The sequence below is a fragment of the Drosophila gunungcola genome, chromosome 3R (genome assembly GCF_025200985.1).
Source record: "Drosophila gunungcola strain Sukarami chromosome 3R, Dgunungcola_SK_2, whole genome shotgun sequence".
Classification (NCBI taxonomy): Eukaryota; Metazoa; Arthropoda; class Insecta; order Diptera; family Drosophilidae; genus Drosophila; species Drosophila gunungcola.
In genome coordinates, this window is record NC_069139.1 from 6,925,878 (window position 1) to 6,942,931 (window position 17,054).

At 39.1% G+C, this 17,054-nt stretch overlaps 5 protein-coding genes and 2 non-coding genes across 7 annotated transcripts; all 7 read left to right on the forward strand.

Moving 5' to 3' along the window:
* Positions 1 to 52: 52 nt before the first annotated feature.
* Positions 53 to 132, forward strand: Trnal-uag (transfer RNA leucine (anticodon UAG)). Its single transcript has one exon. It is a non-coding gene; the product is annotated as a tRNA-Leu (tRNA).
* Positions 133 to 972: 840 nt separating this feature from the next.
* On the forward strand, positions 973 to 1,052 carry Trnal-uag (transfer RNA leucine (anticodon UAG)). Its single transcript has one exon. It is a non-coding gene; the product is annotated as a tRNA-Leu (tRNA).
* A 1,250-nt stretch (positions 1,053 to 2,302) lies between these two features.
* On the forward strand, positions 2,303 to 5,469 carry LOC128252755 (serine protease 7-like). Its single transcript, XM_052980794.1, has 3 exons — positions 2,303 to 2,437; positions 3,353 to 3,950; positions 4,794 to 5,469. The coding sequence occupies exons 1-3, from the start codon at positions 2,377 to 2,379 to the stop codon at positions 5,386 to 5,388; spliced, it is 1,254 nt and encodes a 417-aa protein (XP_052836754.1). The 5' UTR covers positions 2,303 to 2,376; the 3' UTR covers positions 5,389 to 5,469.
* A 294-nt stretch (positions 5,470 to 5,763) lies between these two features.
* On the forward strand, positions 5,764 to 7,354 carry LOC128252773 (serine protease 7-like). The gene is made up of 3 exons (XM_052980818.1): positions 5,764 to 5,894; positions 6,166 to 6,604; positions 6,671 to 7,354. Exons 1-3 carry the CDS (start codon positions 5,834 to 5,836, stop codon positions 7,266 to 7,268), a joined length of 1,098 nt encoding a protein of 365 aa, XP_052836778.1. The 5' UTR covers positions 5,764 to 5,833; the 3' UTR covers positions 7,269 to 7,354.
* Positions 7,355 to 8,068: 714 nt separating this feature from the next.
* On the forward strand, positions 8,069 to 9,672 carry LOC128252792 (serine protease 7-like). The gene is made up of 3 exons (XM_052980841.1): positions 8,069 to 8,138; positions 8,451 to 8,886; positions 8,970 to 9,672. The coding sequence occupies exons 1-3, from the start codon at positions 8,078 to 8,080 to the stop codon at positions 9,553 to 9,555; spliced, it is 1,083 nt and encodes a 360-aa protein (XP_052836801.1). The 5' UTR covers positions 8,069 to 8,077; the 3' UTR covers positions 9,556 to 9,672.
* An 841-nt stretch (positions 9,673 to 10,513) lies between these two features.
* LOC128252749 (CLIP domain-containing serine protease B8) lies at positions 10,514 to 12,995 on the forward strand. Its single transcript, XM_052980763.1, has 4 exons — positions 10,514 to 11,107; positions 11,578 to 11,674; positions 11,733 to 12,031; positions 12,387 to 12,995. The coding sequence occupies exons 1-4, from the start codon at positions 10,594 to 10,596 to the stop codon at positions 12,749 to 12,751; spliced, it is 1,275 nt and encodes a 424-aa protein (XP_052836723.1). The 5' UTR covers positions 10,514 to 10,593; the 3' UTR covers positions 12,752 to 12,995.
* A 3,060-nt stretch (positions 12,996 to 16,055) lies between these two features.
* LOC128266248 (uncharacterized) lies at positions 16,056 to 16,686 on the forward strand. Its single transcript, XM_053002634.1, has 4 exons — positions 16,056 to 16,152; positions 16,209 to 16,295; positions 16,346 to 16,393; positions 16,456 to 16,686. Exons 1-4 carry the CDS (start codon positions 16,078 to 16,080, stop codon positions 16,561 to 16,563), a joined length of 318 nt encoding a protein of 105 aa, XP_052858594.1. The 5' UTR covers positions 16,056 to 16,077; the 3' UTR covers positions 16,564 to 16,686.
* Positions 16,687 to 17,054: the final 368 nt, after the last annotated feature.

Consider the following 17,054-nt stretch of genomic DNA (forward strand, 5'->3'; position numbering starts at 1 on the left):
GAGCTCTATAGCCGCTATCTTGAACTTACTCTTTTGACACAAGCTGTTAACAGGCAGCGTGGCCGAGCGGTCTAAGGCGCTGGTTTTAGGCACCAGTCCGAAAGGGCGTGGGTTCGAATCCCACCGCTGTCACAGTTTTTTGTAACTTTTTTTATACAAAGAAAGTGTTTAATGTTTTTAATTCATTAAATAAACGTAAAGAGTGAATTATCCCCTTTGACTAGAACTCGCAAAAAAATATGTTCAGGATTTTAAACAATTTGAATAAATATTCTGTTCATTACTTGCTTTCAAAAGTTAGCTAAAGAATTTAAAATTTTGATAATAATTGGTTCCCTCCTACGAAGGTTTGCAGTTTTTTAGGCATAAGATGCTAATAACAAAGACTTTTTTCTAATATTTAATCTGTCTTTTCTTACCAGGTGCTAATAAAATACCCAATAAATATTTAGTATTTATTTATATAATTTTTAACAGGTGCAAAATTATATTTAATTTTTAACGTGTATCACTTATATTATTCAGTTCAGAAACAAAGGTTCTAACGATTGCTCGTGGTAATCAATAATAAAAGAAACCTGGTTTAAAGTTATTGTTATTAATTGTGCCATTTGTTGCTCTAGTTTGGCAAATGTTTATGGGTTTTTGTGGCTTAAGAACCTGTCTATTAATCTGTCTGCTTAACACCTAAGAAGAGTGATTAATTTTTGTTTACTTGATTAACGTGCATGTGCTGCTAATTCTTCTTTTAAAACGTTAAACAAAAAATCCGAATAGCAAAACTTTTGGGAAGTTTTTACTAGCGATTAAGCAAAGTATTTATTGTTGAAAAATTAGACTAGCGTGAGTGTAACTATAAACACAATTACCAGAGAGTAATTGCTGAAATAGAATTGTTCTAAATATAGAAAACTATATACTGTTTTTGTTGAGAACCTTTTGTTTTGTGGGTGGCAGATGGCGCCTCGTTGCGGCAGCGTGGCCGAGCGGTCTAAGGCGCTGGTTTTAGGCACCAGTCCGAAAGGGCGTGGGTTCGAATCCCACCGCTGTCAGGTTGTAAATCCTTTTTTTTTTCTCCATTTAACAGGCGGATGCTGAATTTTTTACATATTCATGCCTAATTAGACATCGCGAAACGGGACAAAGCCAAAAACTTATGACCCGCGGCCCATTTTCCGGGGCACAAAGACTACGTTTATCTGGCGCTGACATTTTCCGCGTGCTGCGTTTCAACTTTGCCGTCTGCTCAACCCTTTTTGCGGTAACATGTTGATCCCGTTAACAACCCGCAAACGAAAGGGAAATGTCAGGAAATTAAAGGGTTTGCCGTGGTTTTTCAGCCTTTGAAATCAAATGGATAAAAGTATCAAATGTCCGAAATGTATCCCGTGGTTATTTCCGTTTACCAACTGACTCTTAAATACCACAAAGATTGTTGTTGTCAGATATGCCTCACAAACAACCAATTCGAAGCTCATTTAAAGCTACACAGAGAAAGGTTAATAAGTAACAATTTCTAGAAACAAATTTCACAACTTAATCAGGGAGTTACCATTATTAGTTTTGTAATATTAACTAAAAATGAATATAATTTTTCTTGTCTTCTTATTTTCATTCTTTTTTCCCGTACTTATGGAAATTTTTTTAGAGTCTTCTTCGCATTAGGAACTGGTTTACATGTGTAGACGACACCGGACAGAACCTTGTTAGCTGGTAAACCACCAGGCGTCCCGGGGAATGACAGAATTTGTTCTGCCGGTGGATTTTGCGTGATATAGTTGCCATATACATATCATTCACGAGTACAGGGCTCTGCAGATGATGTATGACAAACGGGCAAACCCACAAAATGGATGCAGGCACCTAATTAGATAAATAAACCCTTAAATTTGTCACGTCATAAAGCGATTCGAGTTTATTTAGAACATATATTGCATGCCTGGTTGATGAGTAACTCCGGTAGAACTAGACTGCTTCCTGTTGGTCAAATGTTTATGACGTGATCTGGAATTCCTAGCCAGCAGCATTGACTTGAGGTCTTTGGATCCCTAAGTTTGTTGCCCCCAAAAAGAGAGGTTTTCCTAAGCAACATTTTGGAACTGAAAGCCTTTGGTGTCACCCAGTGACACGCATCTTTGAGATAAATATACATAATACTAGCCACTTGAATTTGATTTAACCGCAGAGCAGAGAACAGTGGCGCTTATTGATAAACCTGATCTAAAGTAACGCTCGAGAACCGAGAGCGCAGTCGACGATGCTGAGGCCACGGCTATAAAAAGCCCGGCCTTACTCCAGGTATCTCACAGTCTGTTTTATCGGTCAGTTGGAAACGAGCCAACTCGGAAGTTATTGTTACTAAAAATATTTGCAAAAATGAAAGTGTTCGCGGCGGTGTTTCTTTGCATTCTGATTGCGCACGAGGCCAGAGCCCAGTGTGAGTGTTAAGCGGATTTTAAACGGTCCACTGACCATTGAAAAATCCCCAAATTCAAGGGGAAAGCGCACAAGTGCACTTCTAATTGAGCCGGTTGGACCTGTTGGCCGGGAACATTGCACACGCGTCAAGTGTAGAAGTGGGCAGTGCCCCAAGCGAAGTGATTTGTGGTCAAGATGTGACTGCATTTGAGGAATTAGGATAAAAATCCCAATCAGTTTGAAAAGTTACCAGGCGATTATGACACTGGATATTTTTTTTTCAAGATAATCGGGGATATATTGCACGTGTTTTGTGAATTTTCTTTTGTTAAACCTAAGATTTTTTTATTTCCCAGCATTATTTTATGATCATTTGATCCTCTAGAATTTTAGTACTAATATAATTTTGATATGATTTTATTTATTTGTTTTCTATTTTGTTTTGTTATATCACTTTACATACATTTATTTTTATTTAAATTAATTTTCAATACTACAAAAATGTAATAGTTTAATAGTTTTAATATTGCTTTTTAAAACATAAGCAAAATTTATTTAAATAGTTGCCATCCTTAAGCAAAACAAAATAATTGATTTAACTTAAAACCTGCCATAATTCAAAAATATTTTTTACAAGCTAAATTTTAAATCTCAAAGTCAAATTATAAGAAAGATATTTGTTCAGTCTTAATATCTCAAAATGCAAATATTTATTCAGTTTTAGTTCCAATTTCGAGGCTAAAAATTTAAGATTTTAATTTCATTATATAATGCAAGGCGAAATAGATTATCTTAATATTTCTTTGAGTGTGTCATGATCAAACTGCGAAGACTTGAGCACCTGATCCAGCCGCAAGAATGTCAGAAGAGGCGCGTGCATTTCGGGGCATCCCCTGGAGAACCAGATTAATTAATGGATTTATCTCGTTTGCAGATGCAAGATGCCTGAATCCCAACCAGAGGACGGGACTTTGTGTGCCCATAAACGAGTGCCAGACCCTCTATTCTGTGTTGCAGCAGGACAGATTGACCGATCTGCAGAAGCAGTTTATCAAGTCGTCGGCCTGTGGCAAGGGCGCCAATAATCTTCCCTTTGTCTGCTGCACTCAGGACACTGGTTATGTGAGGAACCAGCGCAGAACACCCACTTTTCCGGACTACGATGGCTTCGGAGGAGATTGGCAAGAGGAGGGGCCGAACAGTTTTGCTTTCCCCAGGCAGGAGAGTCGTCCCTGGAGCTTTGGAGCTCAGCAGGCCAGCGACAGGACCTCCGTGCAGAGCACTTCGACTGGTGGTGATGGCTCTAGCCTTCTTCCACAGCCGCCCACTTGCGGGGGCGTGGCCATCAGGAACCGAATTTACGATGGCAAGGACACTGATCTCAATGAATTTCCATGGATGGTGCTTTTGGAGTACCGCAATCGTTGGGGGGGTTTGTCTCCCAGCTGCGCCGGGTCCCTAATCAATCAGCTCTATGTCCTCACAGCAGCCCATTGTCTAACTGGAAGGATCGAACGAGAAATCGGACCACTGTAAGTATATAAAGTTAGGTATTTAGTTCAGGGGAATTTTTGGTAAGGATTTGTTTTGTAAGAAAACTGCTGCTGCTGCTTTTTAATTTGTTAAAATATTCTAACGGCTCAATACATGTTCGTAACGTTTACTTTGCTACTAAAAGTTTTTGCTTTGCATATACTCTAACCACAATAGTATCCACATATTTATAAATCAAGGAATAGGGGATTTTCATTTTGACCGCAACTGCGTTTTAACATTTGGAAGTGATTTTTGATGTTTTGTGTACATAAACATTTTTTATAAAAGTCCCTAAGATTTAGACAGCTGATTTTTGTTATGGGATTTTAAAAGCCACCTTACTTATAATTTTTTTAAAAAGAGATCCCGAATATGCCGACATAATAAATGATTGTAGATCTTTGTGACTACAGTATTAGGGGATTTACAATAGACCACGCGAACCGATTCATGAATGGGCGGCAGTTCAATAGTCCAACAGCCGGTTCCAGTATTATGAATATTCAGACTACTCTCCAATCCAGTTCCGCTGGGTGGGCGAAAGTGGCTTATTCACTAGTATTTGAGTGATATTTCCACGAACCTGCCTGCATTCTTGGACTAAATCACTAAACGAGTCCCAAGGAATCCCCAAGTCCAGACTTGACTAATTTTGAAAATGTTTATTAGATGCGAGGTGTATTGCCGCTTGTTAACTTGTTTTGATGACTCACAAACTTAGCTTTCGGGTTCTCAATTCGTCCCGCTCTCAATGGCCAAGCACCAAGCACCAATTAGCGTGTTAATTCTAGTGTTTAATGGCTTAAATGCTCATTAATGGTTTTCTTATTTTGTTTCAGTGCCTCCGTGAGATTGGGCGAGCATGACACACGTACTGCGGTCGATTGTCCAGCCGGCGGAGGAAGTTGCGCCCCGGAGGTCCAACGATTGGGCTTCGCGGAGATCCGGGCTCATGAAAGATATAGCGAGCAGTCCAAGAATCAAGTTCACGACATTGGTTTAATTCGCTTGGAGCGAAATGTTCGCTATTCGGACAATGTTCGACCTATTTGCTTGCCCTCGGCTGTGGGTCCGGAAGTGCGGCAAGCGGGCCAGCAATTTACTGTGGCCGGATGGGGACGTACTCTCAAAATGGCCCGCAGTCCCATCAAGCAGAAGGTATCGCTCAACTATGTGGATCCGGCCAAGTGTCGCCAGAGATTCTCACAGATCAAAATCGCCGTCGAATCCACCCAACTCTGTGCCGGCGGACAATTTCGGCAGGATAGCTGCGATGGCGACTCCGGCGGACCTCTGATGCGATTCCGCGGCGATTCCTGGGTCCTCGAGGGCATCGTGTCCTTTGGCTACAAGTGCGGCCTAAAGGACTGGCCCGGTGTCTACACAAATGTGGCTGCCTATGACATCTGGATCCGGCAGAATGTGAGGTCTTAGAAGCAAAGCGAACTTCCCATTAGGTTCAAAACCGAAATTGTGATCTTTATTATTCTTAAACTAGCAGAGTAACCTAGAATTAAAAAGCCTTACGTATTATTTATAAGTATTTTGCAAATAAAAATGTTATATATGTATATCATATATGATTGTTGTTATTACTCTAGTTTAGTTTCGTCGAAATTAGTTTTAATATTTGTCCAAAGTGTTGTCCTCTGTTAGGTACGATTTTTCGCCCTTAAAAAAATGTTGCATTAAATATTTATTTGTTATAATAACAGGTAATATTCGAACATCAATGGGTCATAGCACCATTACGATTGATAACTTTGAGAGCAGTCGCTGATAATACAAAAACCTCAGCCACTGATTAACATAGCTCCCAGTTTTTTGGAAATCTGCAATCAGAACGTTTTCGACAGTAATCAAAGATTGTCACAGTAAAATGAAATTAGCCGCTGCGGTTATTTTGTGTATTCTGATTGTCTGTGAAGCCCGTGGTTATTGTATGTTTAAAAGAATTATAAAAAAAACAATTTAAGTACCCGCGTGTGCGTTAAAATAAGAAGTAAAGTCAGTTAGAAAATTAAAAATGTGGGGATTATTTTCTATTTAATCTCAGCAATGATTAATAAAGACTAAAAAATATTGGAAAGCTTTTAAAAACTTTGTTTTAAAAAATACAAATTTTATATTTACATTTCAATAAATATATCTGTTTTAAATGGAGAACTATATTTTATACAATTAAAAAATATAATTTTTTTTCGCCGACAGCTGTGGGGGGATGCCGAAATCCCAACCAGCGGACTGGATATTGTTTGGAAGTCAGTCTATGCCCGCCACTGGTGTCCTTAATGAACCAAATCAGTTTGACGCGTTCAGAGAGTCAATTCCTTCAGGCCACCCAATGTGGATATGGCAAGAATAGCCAGGTCCTAGCATGTTGCACTGAAGATACAGATTTTGATAGGACCACTTCCGTGCCTTTTAGTAGTGATATTCCTAAAATTCTGCCTTATCGGTCTGCTTGTGGGGGGAATACCATTTTGCCACGGATCCTGTCCGGTATGGAAACCGCCGTTAGCGAGTTTGCCTGGATGGTATTGTTGGAGTATCGCTTGCCAAGTGGAAAAGGCTTTAGCACCAATTGTTCGGGATCGCTGATTAATGACCGATATGTTTTAACAGCAGCTCACTGTATATCGGATTCACTGTAAGCAATTATACTCTTATTTTAAGTTATTTAATTGATTTATTTACAATTTCTTTTATTTGTTAGTGTCTTTGTGATATTGGGCGAGCACGACACACGTACCCCAATTGATTGCAACGCAAGCGGAAAAAGATGCGGCCCTAAAATTCAGCGTTTGGACATCGAGGAGATCCGCGTTCACGAACGATACTCCAATGTTTCCAACAATTATTTGCACGATATTGCGTTAATCCGTTTAAATAAACCCGTTTCCTATTCGGTCACCATTCAACCCATTTGCCTGCCCTCGACTGTGGGCGAGGAAGTGAGGCAGTCGGGCCAGGTGTTCACCGTGGCAGGATGGGGTCGTACTATGCGTGCCGCCAGAAGTGACACCAAGCAGAAATTACAGGTCGGCCTTTATGACAAATATCGCTGTCGTCAGAGATACTTATCTGAGAACATCGCATTGGAAGATAGCCAGATTTGCGCCGGCGGTCAGCAGCAGCAGCATGATAGCTGCGCCGGGGATTCCGGTGGGCCACTGATGCGGTTCCGGGATAATACTTGGGTCCTGGAGGGCATCGTGTCCTTTGGCTATAAGTGCGGTGCACTTAATTGGCCTGCTGTCTACACGAACGTTGCCTATTACGACCGCTGGATCAAGATGAATATGAGGCCTTAGTTTAAATCGCCATCAAAGTTCGTGTTGTGATCTTAAAACTATAAATATACATACACCCAAAAAAAAAAAATTGCCATAGAAACTAAACTATTTTTTACATGAATTTTTCAACTATTGGGTATGAAAAATGTTTTAAATTAATACCATGAATGTATCAATGAATGTATTCGGACTCTTCTGTATAGAAATCTAAAAAATAAAGGGGTTATATTATTAAATATTAAACTAATAGTTATACTTAAATTCTGTCCTAATTTTTATTTTAAGACAAACTTACTACAACTACTACATTCAGTTTTTGTTTTTTTGGGTGTAGAAATAATTTCTGTGTTTTTCCCAAAAAATTTCCCAAAACGCGCATACTAAAACTAAACATTCAGGTTTTTTTTTTTTGGTGTAGGAATAATCTCTGTGTTTCGCCCAAAATTGATTTATATTTTCACGAATGAAATAAAAGCATACAAAGCAAAACCTCTTATCTTCACTTCTGTTCAATGCAATGACCGATGTTTTGTATAATACCTCTTTAAAATTATAATTAATAGAAAATACCCGCAAGCTCTTCATTTACTTTGGTATTTAATGGCTTAAATTGCACTAAAAATAAACAATTTTTATTACCCAGATCTTCATACAAAAATTTTGCTCTATTGGGGAATCGCTAATTTATTTTAAAGCAAAAATAAAGAGCGAGTACTGCGCGACCACTGCATATATACATTATACGAAGCTTGGGCTATATAAAGCTTATTCATTTAATAGCTGACTATCAGTTTTTTAAATGACTTTGAAAAGTATTCAAGGCAAAAATGAAAGTATTCGCTGCCGTTTTACTGTGCATTTTGATTTTCCGCGAAGTCCGTGCCCAGTGTAAGAGATTTGTGCTTTAAAAAAACTTCCTTTTATCCAAAAAAAGTATAATAAGCAGATCCTTAAATGATGCTCTTATGTTAATTAAGGGCACAAAAATATCGAATAACTTGTCTAAACACAATATCGACATTCTTAAATTTAATTCTTAACTTAATTAGATGCTATTTAGAGGTATTTTCATATATCTTGAAAGTTTAAAGCCTAAAAATGGTTTTGTGTAATTAAAAAAAATAGAAAATTAGATTGTTTAAATAAATTTCGGCACATCCTCTGCTTAACAAAGTATAATATTTTTTATCTGGTTTTCAGATATAAATTGCAGAAATCCCAACCAGAAAACTGGACAATGTATGGAATGGTACCATTGCCAGTCACTGTACTCCGTGTGGATGAGTCCAGGAAGGACCGATTCGGAGAGGAACTTCGTTCAGGCTTCCCAATGTGGATATCACAGGGACTATCAGTTCCTTGCGTGCTGCACTGATGACACCGATTTTGTTCCCAGGATTGCTACCGTTTTAGATGAAGAATCTTCAAATTTGCTCCCTCAGCTTAACAAATGCGGAGATGATACGGCGAGCCCATTAATACTGGGGGGAAATGAAACCGTTCTCACTGAATTTTCCTGGATGGTATTGTTGGAGTACCCAAGTGGAAGCAAGCTGGATACCAACTGTGCGGGATCGCTGATCAATGATCGTTACGTTTTAACAGCAGCTCACTGTCTGGCCAAGGATACTCCACCGTAAGAAACTGCCATTTTTTAAAAATGTATTTTTATTGCAGTCAATTATTGACTTATTTTTGCCTTATTTTGCCTTTTTCTAGTGTCTCTGTGAGATTGGGTGAACATGACACTCGCACCCCTGAAGATTGCCGAGGAAAAAGGTGCTCAGCACGGGTTGTAACAGTGGGCATCGAAGAGGCCCATGCTCACGAAAATTTTAGGAACGATTCCACTAGCTTGCACGATATTGGCATTATCCGTTTGGCGCGCAAGGTTTCCTATTCGGACACAATTCGGCCTATTTGCCTGCCCTCGACTGTGGGCGCAATGCGGTTGACGGACGGCAAGTTGTTGACCGTGGCAGGATGGGGTCGTACTCTGCATAACCCCACTAGTCCCACCAAGCAGAAAGTGCCGGTCAACTTTTGGGATTTTAATAGGTGTCGTATAAAATACTTATCTCTACAAATCGCCGTGGAACCCAGTCAAATCTGCGCCGGAGGAGAGGAGCATGTTGATAGCTGTGATGGGGACTCCGGTGGCCCATTGATGTCATACCGTCAAGGTGTTTGGGTCCTGCGGGGAATTGTGTCCTTTGGCCGCAGCTGCGGTCGGAGGGGCTGGCCGGCAATATACACAAATGTTGATTTTTACGACCGTTGGATCAAACAGAAAATGAGGCCTTAGGATGTGTCAAACTGGCCTATAAGTATCAACTGAACCAAGGAAAAAATGAGGCCTTAGGAGTTAGTCAAAGAATAATATTTCTTAACCACAAAAAGAAAGTTATAAGTATTGCTTTGTATGTACTCTACACATTTATGTACACAAAAAAAAAAACAATAAAAGATTTATATTATCAATAAGCATTTAAGTTTTAAGGTACTAAAAAATATACACACATATTAGTTTTAATAGAAAAAGCAGCTGTTCACATTGTTTGCAAACAAAACAATACAAATCTTCACATAATAAATAATTGCGATTAGAAACAAACATTTAAAAAATACACTCAAATATAATATTTGACTTTTGTTTTGATTTCACTTCAAGGTGATTGACCTCCGAAAAACCTTTGGGTTTCCCAGCAGAATACGGCGCCGCGAACAATCGCCAGCCCAAAGTGACATTGCTACCGCGTTTTAATTGGCCGCCGTAAAAGCCGGCAGAAAACCACAAGAAAACTTCCGGTATTGGCAGGTGTTTTTGAGCCATGGACTTTGGCCAAAACCAAGTGGTAGAGCGTGAGCTTTGGCACCGCCAGCCACCTAAAAGTGGGCAACACGTTTTTGGGGCCAGAGCTTTGGCCAAGTCACTCTCTCACCTTCAACGAAAGTGAAACCAGCTGGCCAGCTGAGTTGGTTATGCAATATATTATAACCGGACCATCCGGACGATCGATCGATCGGTCGACCGGCCGACCACTGCACTTTTGGACTCGTTTTTCACCGCCTAAATGGGGCGGGGGCGGGCTCATTTGTTGACACCTGAGTTGGAGCTTTAAAGACCTGGCCGTCTTCGGCTCTTCCGACTTTTCGGGGTCTTCGGTTTTGCGCTTCGTTTATGTTGTTTTATTTTTGTCTTTTTGTTTTTTTGGCACTCTGCTTACACAAACTGCGTTGCCATTCAGTTTCGGTTCGTAAGCCTTTGCCGCCGCTTCTTCTTGCCAACACGATCGCTCGTAGATTGTATCTGTGATTCCAGATCATATAGATACTTGTACCTATGCTTCGTTCGGTCTTTCGATTATGGATATTCTTCGGCTGTTTCTACCGCTTCTTGACACTGGCCGAGATCCGGCAGGAGTGCGATATACCCAATGAAGCCAAAAGGGGAGTTTGCCTGGAGGTCAGCAGATGTGCGGCGTATCTTCAAGTGAGAAATGCCACCAATCTGCCGGCGGAGAAGGTGAATTTCCTGAAGAAGGTGCAATGTGAGGTGGAGCAGCAAGTGGCGGAGGCGGAGGGTGCCTATGAATCTCTTGTCTGCTGCCCGGCAAATGGACAGGATTACCTATTTCCCGTGCTGCAGTTCTCCAAGTTTGAGTATCGCAGATTTCTGGACGTAACCTCCCGCTTCAAGCGAAAAAAACTGAAGCGACGCATCCAAACCGTGGAACCCAGCTCCGGATTTAATCTGTTGAACGAGTGTGGCAAACAGGTCACTAACCGAATTTACGGAGGAGAAATCGCCGAACTGGATGAGTTTCCCTGGCTAGCCTTGCTCGTTTATAACTCAAGTGAGTCCTAGAATTTCTTTCTTAAAATGAAATAAAACCAAAATGTATACCATTAAATACATTCCCAAAGTGCCATAAGGTCACACAGAAGTTATGCTTCTCCATCTCGAAATTGAAGTACTTTGTTGGTTTTAAATGTGTTTTATCTTCTTAATATTCTAATGAGTAATTTATTTGGAATTAATTGGTCTTCTCTATATATTAAAAAACTTGTTTGTTTTGAGTAAAGTACTATGTGAAATATAGTAAGTTACAATATCAAATAGATATATTAAAATGTGATTTGTTTTCTTATTATATGTCTTTTAATTAATTTGTAATTTATTTATTATTTAATTTATTCTTCCCAATTGAATATCACAAACCCAATTTCATTGTAAGACTTTAGCTCACTTTAGCTCCAAAAATTAAATATATTTTACTTTAATTACTTACCAATAATTCTTAACATTTTTTCAAATATTTTTTAGATGACTATGGCTGCAGTGGAGCCCTGATCGATGATCGTCATATCCTAACAGCCGCTCATTGTGTTCAAGGCGAGGGAGTTCGTGATCGGCGGGGATTGTAAGTTAAGTTAACCTGTATATCACATGATCTCTTTAAGATTTCTATACTCCATTAGAAAGCATGTGCGCTTGGGCGAGTTCAATGTAAAAACAGAACCCGATTGCATTGAGGAACCGAATTATTTGAGCTGCGCAGATGCCGCCTTGGATATTGGCTACGAAAAGATCCATGTGCATCCGGAATACAAGGAGTTCTCCAACTATAAATACAATGACATTGCTATTATCCGGCTGAAGCATCCAGTATCCTTCACCCACTTTGTCATGCCCATTTGTCTGCCCAATAAGTCTGAGCCTCTGACTTTGGCGGAGGGTCAGATGTTCTCCGTTTCCGGTTGGGGTCGCACGGATTTATGTGAGTATCACCTAAGATTGGAACACTTTTAAATTTAAGAACTGAATGAAAAAAAAGTATAGTGCCTTACCCTATATTTGTTTGTCTTTTAAAAGAGACGGGTAGCTTATGCTCACTAAAGCTATGTTATGTTTTTCTTTGTTTTGTTTTGGTTAGTTTGTTTGTTTGTTTTTATATAAAACAATGAAGGCTTGATTGAGCAAAGAAAAAAAATATTGCTAAATAATATTGTTTACCGGTTTCTTAATGGAAGTTTTTATAAAAACCACAGCATGGGTTTTACCTCAAAGCTATAAATCATTTTAAAATACACCTTAACTATCTCTTAATCTTAAACATATTCTCCCCTTTGCAGTCAACAAGTACTTCATCAACATCCATAGTCCCATAAAACTGAAGCTGCGCATTCCGTATGTCTCCAATGAGAACTGCACCAAGATCCTTGAGGGATTCGGGGTTCGATTGGGGCCCAAGCAAATCTGTGCCGGCGGTGAATTTGCCAAGGACACGTGTGCCGGCGATTCCGGAGGACCTCTGATGTACTTCGATCGCCAGCACTCCCGGTGGGTGGCCTACGGCGTGGTCAGCTACGGATTCACCCAGTGCGGAATGGCCGGGAAGCCCGCCGTTTATACTAACGTGGCCGAATATACGGATTGGATCGGGAGTGTTATCCAGCAAAAGAAAAAGAGTCAACAGACGCAGGCGAAATCGGCTTGACGTCAGATTTTTTATTTTCGGGGGAAGAACAATTGGCGCCTAATTGAGATGGGCGGCTTGGGGCGGGGCAGCTGTTCTGATCCGATTCAGATCTATTTACCGCCATCCCCCGTATATTTGTATATATTTTGCTAATTACCTAACAGCCATCAACTATTTGGTTAAGCGTGTGAGTGAATGAGTGCGACATGTGAGTGAATGTGCGAGTGTGCGCTAACAAAAGTCTGAAAAACATGTTTCTATTTAAATAAACTACTGAATATTTACCCCTTCTGTTGAGTTTATTTGAAATTGGAGAGGGGGAGGGAAAAGCTGTTGCAAATAATTGCCGCTGACTCATAAGGGAAATTAAAAATGCATCAAGTCATTTAATTAAAATTATCAGTAAACGAATATAATTTACATAAAGCCTTATCTGCATGTCAAAACATGGTAGTTAAAATTGGGCTCTTTAAGTCCCAAAATAAATGATTAATTAAAATACTAGCTTTCTGGCAACTTAAAAAATGTATTAATTTTCTCGGTAAACCTAAATTTATTTGAGCTTGTTTTGATAATTTGGTACTAAAAATATTTATTTCACAAGAAGAATTCGAAGTTATTTATTTTTCGTATTAATTTAAAAGAAAATCATAGATTGTTTCTTAGTTTTGAGTATCTTCAGAACTGTAAACAAACAATATATCTTTTTTGTTGCTCATAGATATTATAATTTTTAATTTTGGGTGGGTAAAGAGAGCACTTAAAATTCCGATTTTAGTTTACCATTTATTCTTATTAATCCTTAAGGATTTTGATCTAAGGTGCGTCTTGTTTTTTATTTTGAGTGCACACTTTGCCGCTATATCAGTGAAAATCAGCTGTTTTGGTAGCTTCACCAGCTGGTCAAACCCGCTGGTGCAGTGGTATTCGGCTTTGATATCGTCATTGATTGCCACACTTGGCTTTCTCACACGCCATTCGCGTGCACTCTAAAAACGTGGCCAAAAGAAATAAAAATAAAGCAATTTGTACAACTGACTGCCCAGTGATGCAACGTCTGCCAAAAAGCAAGCCGAGTCCACATGTCCAACCAAAACTCATCCAAATCGGACTCCAAATCGATGCCAGGCCATTCATCAGGCCTCCGTGTGATCCGAAAATAGCCCGAGTCCCAGAAACGAGCCGCTCCATTTGCCATTTGTATGCGCTGCGCAGGTGTTGTGGCCGAGTGCCAGTGGGCCACTGACCAAAATTGGCCAAAGCCAAAAGAAAATTATAAAAACGAGCAGCCGAAAACCAAAAATTAAGAGGGGTGGGGGACAGCTCATCATCATCAGCGGCGAGTGCGTCATGGAGTGAAAGTGAACTTGACTCTTTGACGGGCTGCATTTGATTTAATGCTCGCCCCTTCATCGGAGATTATGATGTGTGTGCATTAATATTCATGATGTTTATCAGCTGGCGACGACACCTCTTCGAAAACCAGATCCAAGACTTGGAGGCGCCAGTCGTCCCAGTCCCAGTCCCACACCCATTCATACATATGCTTGCTTGTGCAGCTCATTATCGGCTTTTTGGCGATTTTTGTTAACCTTGAACCACATACCCACTCTCTGATACACACCCAAACTCGGACCCATAGATATGGGAATTGGCAAACATGTGTGACATTGAAACGGAGGGCTTTTCGCGGAACGGTCAGCAAGACTCTGTGTGAAATGATAACCGGTTTGCAGTATGAAAACCTTTTCATTTAACTCAAGTAAACACCAATGGTTCTTTAATTATTAAAATTTATTTGGATACATTACTTTTCTGATTGTAGTTTTTATACACTATAGATGTATTTTAAAATAAGTCAATTGTATGATCGATATTTCTTTGGATAAATGTTCTTGGTAAGAGTAACACAACTTTTACCCATGTTTATCTCAGTTTTAAAACATTTAAGATTGAAAAATCTGTTCAAATAAGTCAAATGCTTTTTTAATAAATTTAGATAAATGTATTTGGTCAGAATAATAAAACTTTTACCCTTGTTTATCTTAATTTAAAAGCATTTACAACAACATGTAAAGGTATTTAAATTTTTGTTTAACTTAGCATAATTGTATTAACTACATTAATATAAAATATAAACCTCGATTAGCCCTTAAATGAAAGAAGACTTGATAACCCAGGCATATAAGATTCATGAGATTCATAAGATTCAGTTCCAGACTTATCACTTATCATCCGCAATTCTCTCAATGCAACAGTTCAATTTTGTTATTAAAAAAGTTTTTTTTTATGAAAACTAAAATAAAAACTTTTTGTGTTTTGTTCAGAGAGCATTAATAAGTTTTTCTTAAAACTTTATTAGGTCTTAAGCGAAGCTGCACATCTGGTGAGCCGGCAGTTCCCTTGTCAATCAAAAAATCGACCAACTGGCGACCGCACAAGCATTGAATGGCCAAATAGGCGGAGTAATTCGTTTATGGCCACGCCCACTCGCCAATTATAAAGTCAATTTGAGCTACTTTATCAGAGGCTCGAAGTACAAAAGAGTGAAAAGAGGAAAAGACTTCTAATCAATTTGCCAACAGCAACCCTCCAAACTTTAATAATTGCATTTGGCTGGTCCTTTTGAAAAGTTATTTTTTAAAAGTGGGAAATTAGAAGGCAAGCTAGAAAATTAGCCATATGGCCAAGGAAGGGTTTTCCAGGTAGAACCGTTTTCCGGATGCTTTGTTTTCCCCCTTATGACATTGGCAATTGCATTTCCATTCCCATTTATCGGCAGCTGAGGCCCTCGACTATAAAACTTTATCGACTTGTTAACTGAGCGACGTATCAATAAATGCCAACGTGCGACACAGACGTTGACATGCCATTAAATGTCACTGCCAAGTGCGTTTCAGGACACATATCCTGGGTCCTTTGAATTTTTGCATGAGGACGAGGGCTTCGTTCACCCCCTAGACCACCAGATCGAGAACTGAGCAAGGGTAACTGCTAGCATTTGGGCCAAATTGTTGTACAAACTCAATGAAATTAAAATGCGAAAAAAAGGAAAATGCGAGTGTATATAAATAAATGGAAATAAAAATGGCAAAATATCCGGATCGCTTTCATTAGTTAATGGATTGTCCGCAGAGGCAAAAAAAAAAGTGGGAGCACTGGCTGCTTATCAGAATAGCGACTTGAATGGGTAGACATATTTAAATAATCCCCACCAAGAATATAGACGTTGTATCGTTATCTGAACTGCATTCTCGTTTATTCAGAATATGCGTGTTTTATGAGCTACAGAAGCTGATATATTACAATCAATCGCAATGTGTAACTCAAGGGGATCGGTCAGAATGCAAAGTTGTCTGATGCTGTTTTTATTCAGCGGATTTTTACTGACTGAGGGACAGAAAACAGATTCCATTACGGTAAGGATGTGTAATAAAATAATAACTTAGTAATATAAATTTAATTCTTGCAATAGGAGAACGTCTACCCCAACCAAAATGTAATTGGGAGAAGTACACTCTACATAAACACTGTGCAACCAGTTTTAGTGTTTAAAGCTAAGGTGAGTATTTAAAGCCATTGTACATAATCTAACTGAAATTTTTGTTACAGAAAGACAATGGAAAACTAACTATAACTTTTCCAAACAATGATTTAGAGGTAAATTTAAATGAACGTTTTTTAAATAAGTAAATAAATTGTATTGATGTTCATATTAACAGGCAGATTTATCAACGAAAAACCGACTAAATAGATCGAGTCTAGGAGTACGCGGACGAACATATCACTTTTGGCGAAGAATTCGTACCAATCGTCGAAGAAGACATTGAGTTATCATAAACTGCAATACATCAATAAACAACGTGCTTAAGAATAAAATGCTGTCAAGTTTCTTGTGACTTTTGTATATGTTTTTCTTTGATAAACATAGCAATAAAGAGTATAAATTCGGAGTCTTATATAACTAGGTGGGCGTAGAATGTATATGTGTGTACATTAGAAGTAGATGCTATATATCCCCATAAATATGCAACCAAATATCTTAAGAAAAGCTAATGTAAAGACGCGACTGTACTCAGACCAATAACAATGAAGTCGTTTCGCGCACGTGTCCACTAAATTAAGAATAAATAAAAACTAAGCCCAGAGCCCAAGGTCCTGTATATGCCATCAGCATAATCGCTCTGTAATGGAAAAACTGTCGCGATAATAATCATCATCACGGTCTTTTCTTTCCGAGCAATAATCGCGCACGTGAGGTGAGCAAATGATGACTTTCACTTTGTGCAAAAATTATTATTCGAAAATTTGCATAGATGCC

Excerpts from the sequence above, each read along its gene's own strand:
- LOC128252773 (XM_052980818.1), top strand. The coding sequence starts at position 5,834 with ATGAAATTAGCCGCTGCGGTTATTTTGTGTATTCTGATTGTCTGTGAA. Across the intron at positions 5,895-6,165 it reads CTGTGAAGCCCGTGGTTATT|CTGTGGGGGGATGCCGAAAT; the intron begins GTATGTTTAAAA and ends TTTCGCCGACAG. Across the intron at positions 6,605-6,670 it reads CACTGTATATCGGATTCACT|TGTCTTTGTGATATTGGGCG; the intron begins GTAAGCAATTAT and ends TTTATTTGTTAG.
- LOC128252749 (XM_052980763.1), top strand. The coding sequence starts at position 10,594 with ATGCTTCGTTCGGTCTTTCGATTATGGATATTCTTCGGCTGTTTCTAC. Across the intron at positions 11,675-11,732 it reads GTTCGTGATCGGCGGGGATT|AAAGCATGTGCGCTTGGGCG; the intron begins GTAAGTTAAGTT and ends ATACTCCATTAG. Across the intron at positions 12,032-12,386 it reads TTGGGGTCGCACGGATTTAT|TCAACAAGTACTTCATCAAC; the intron begins GTGAGTATCACC and ends TCCCCTTTGCAG.
- LOC128266248 (XM_053002634.1), top strand. The coding sequence starts at position 16,078 with ATGCAAAGTTGTCTGATGCTGTTTTTATTCAGCGGATTTTTACTGACT. Across the intron at positions 16,153-16,208 it reads AGAAAACAGATTCCATTACG|GAGAACGTCTACCCCAACCA; the intron begins GTAAGGATGTGT and ends TTCTTGCAATAG. Across the intron at positions 16,394-16,455 it reads TTCCAAACAATGATTTAGAG|GCAGATTTATCAACGAAAAA; the intron begins GTAAATTTAAAT and ends TCATATTAACAG.
- LOC128252755 (XM_052980794.1), top strand. The coding sequence starts at position 2,377 with ATGAAAGTGTTCGCGGCGGTGTTTCTTTGCATTCTGATTGCGCACGAG. Across the intron at positions 2,438-3,352 it reads GCACGAGGCCAGAGCCCAGT|ATGCAAGATGCCTGAATCCC; the intron begins GTGAGTGTTAAG and ends TCTCGTTTGCAG. Across the intron at positions 3,951-4,793 it reads GAACGAGAAATCGGACCACT|TGCCTCCGTGAGATTGGGCG; the intron begins GTAAGTATATAA and ends ATTTTGTTTCAG.
- LOC128252792 (XM_052980841.1), top strand. The coding sequence starts at position 8,078 with ATGAAAGTATTCGCTGCCGTTTTACTGTGCATTTTGATTTTCCGCGAA. Across the intron at positions 8,139-8,450 it reads CCGCGAAGTCCGTGCCCAGT|ATATAAATTGCAGAAATCCC; the intron begins GTAAGAGATTTG and ends TCTGGTTTTCAG. Across the intron at positions 8,887-8,969 it reads CTGGCCAAGGATACTCCACC|TGTCTCTGTGAGATTGGGTG; the intron begins GTAAGAAACTGC and ends GCCTTTTTCTAG.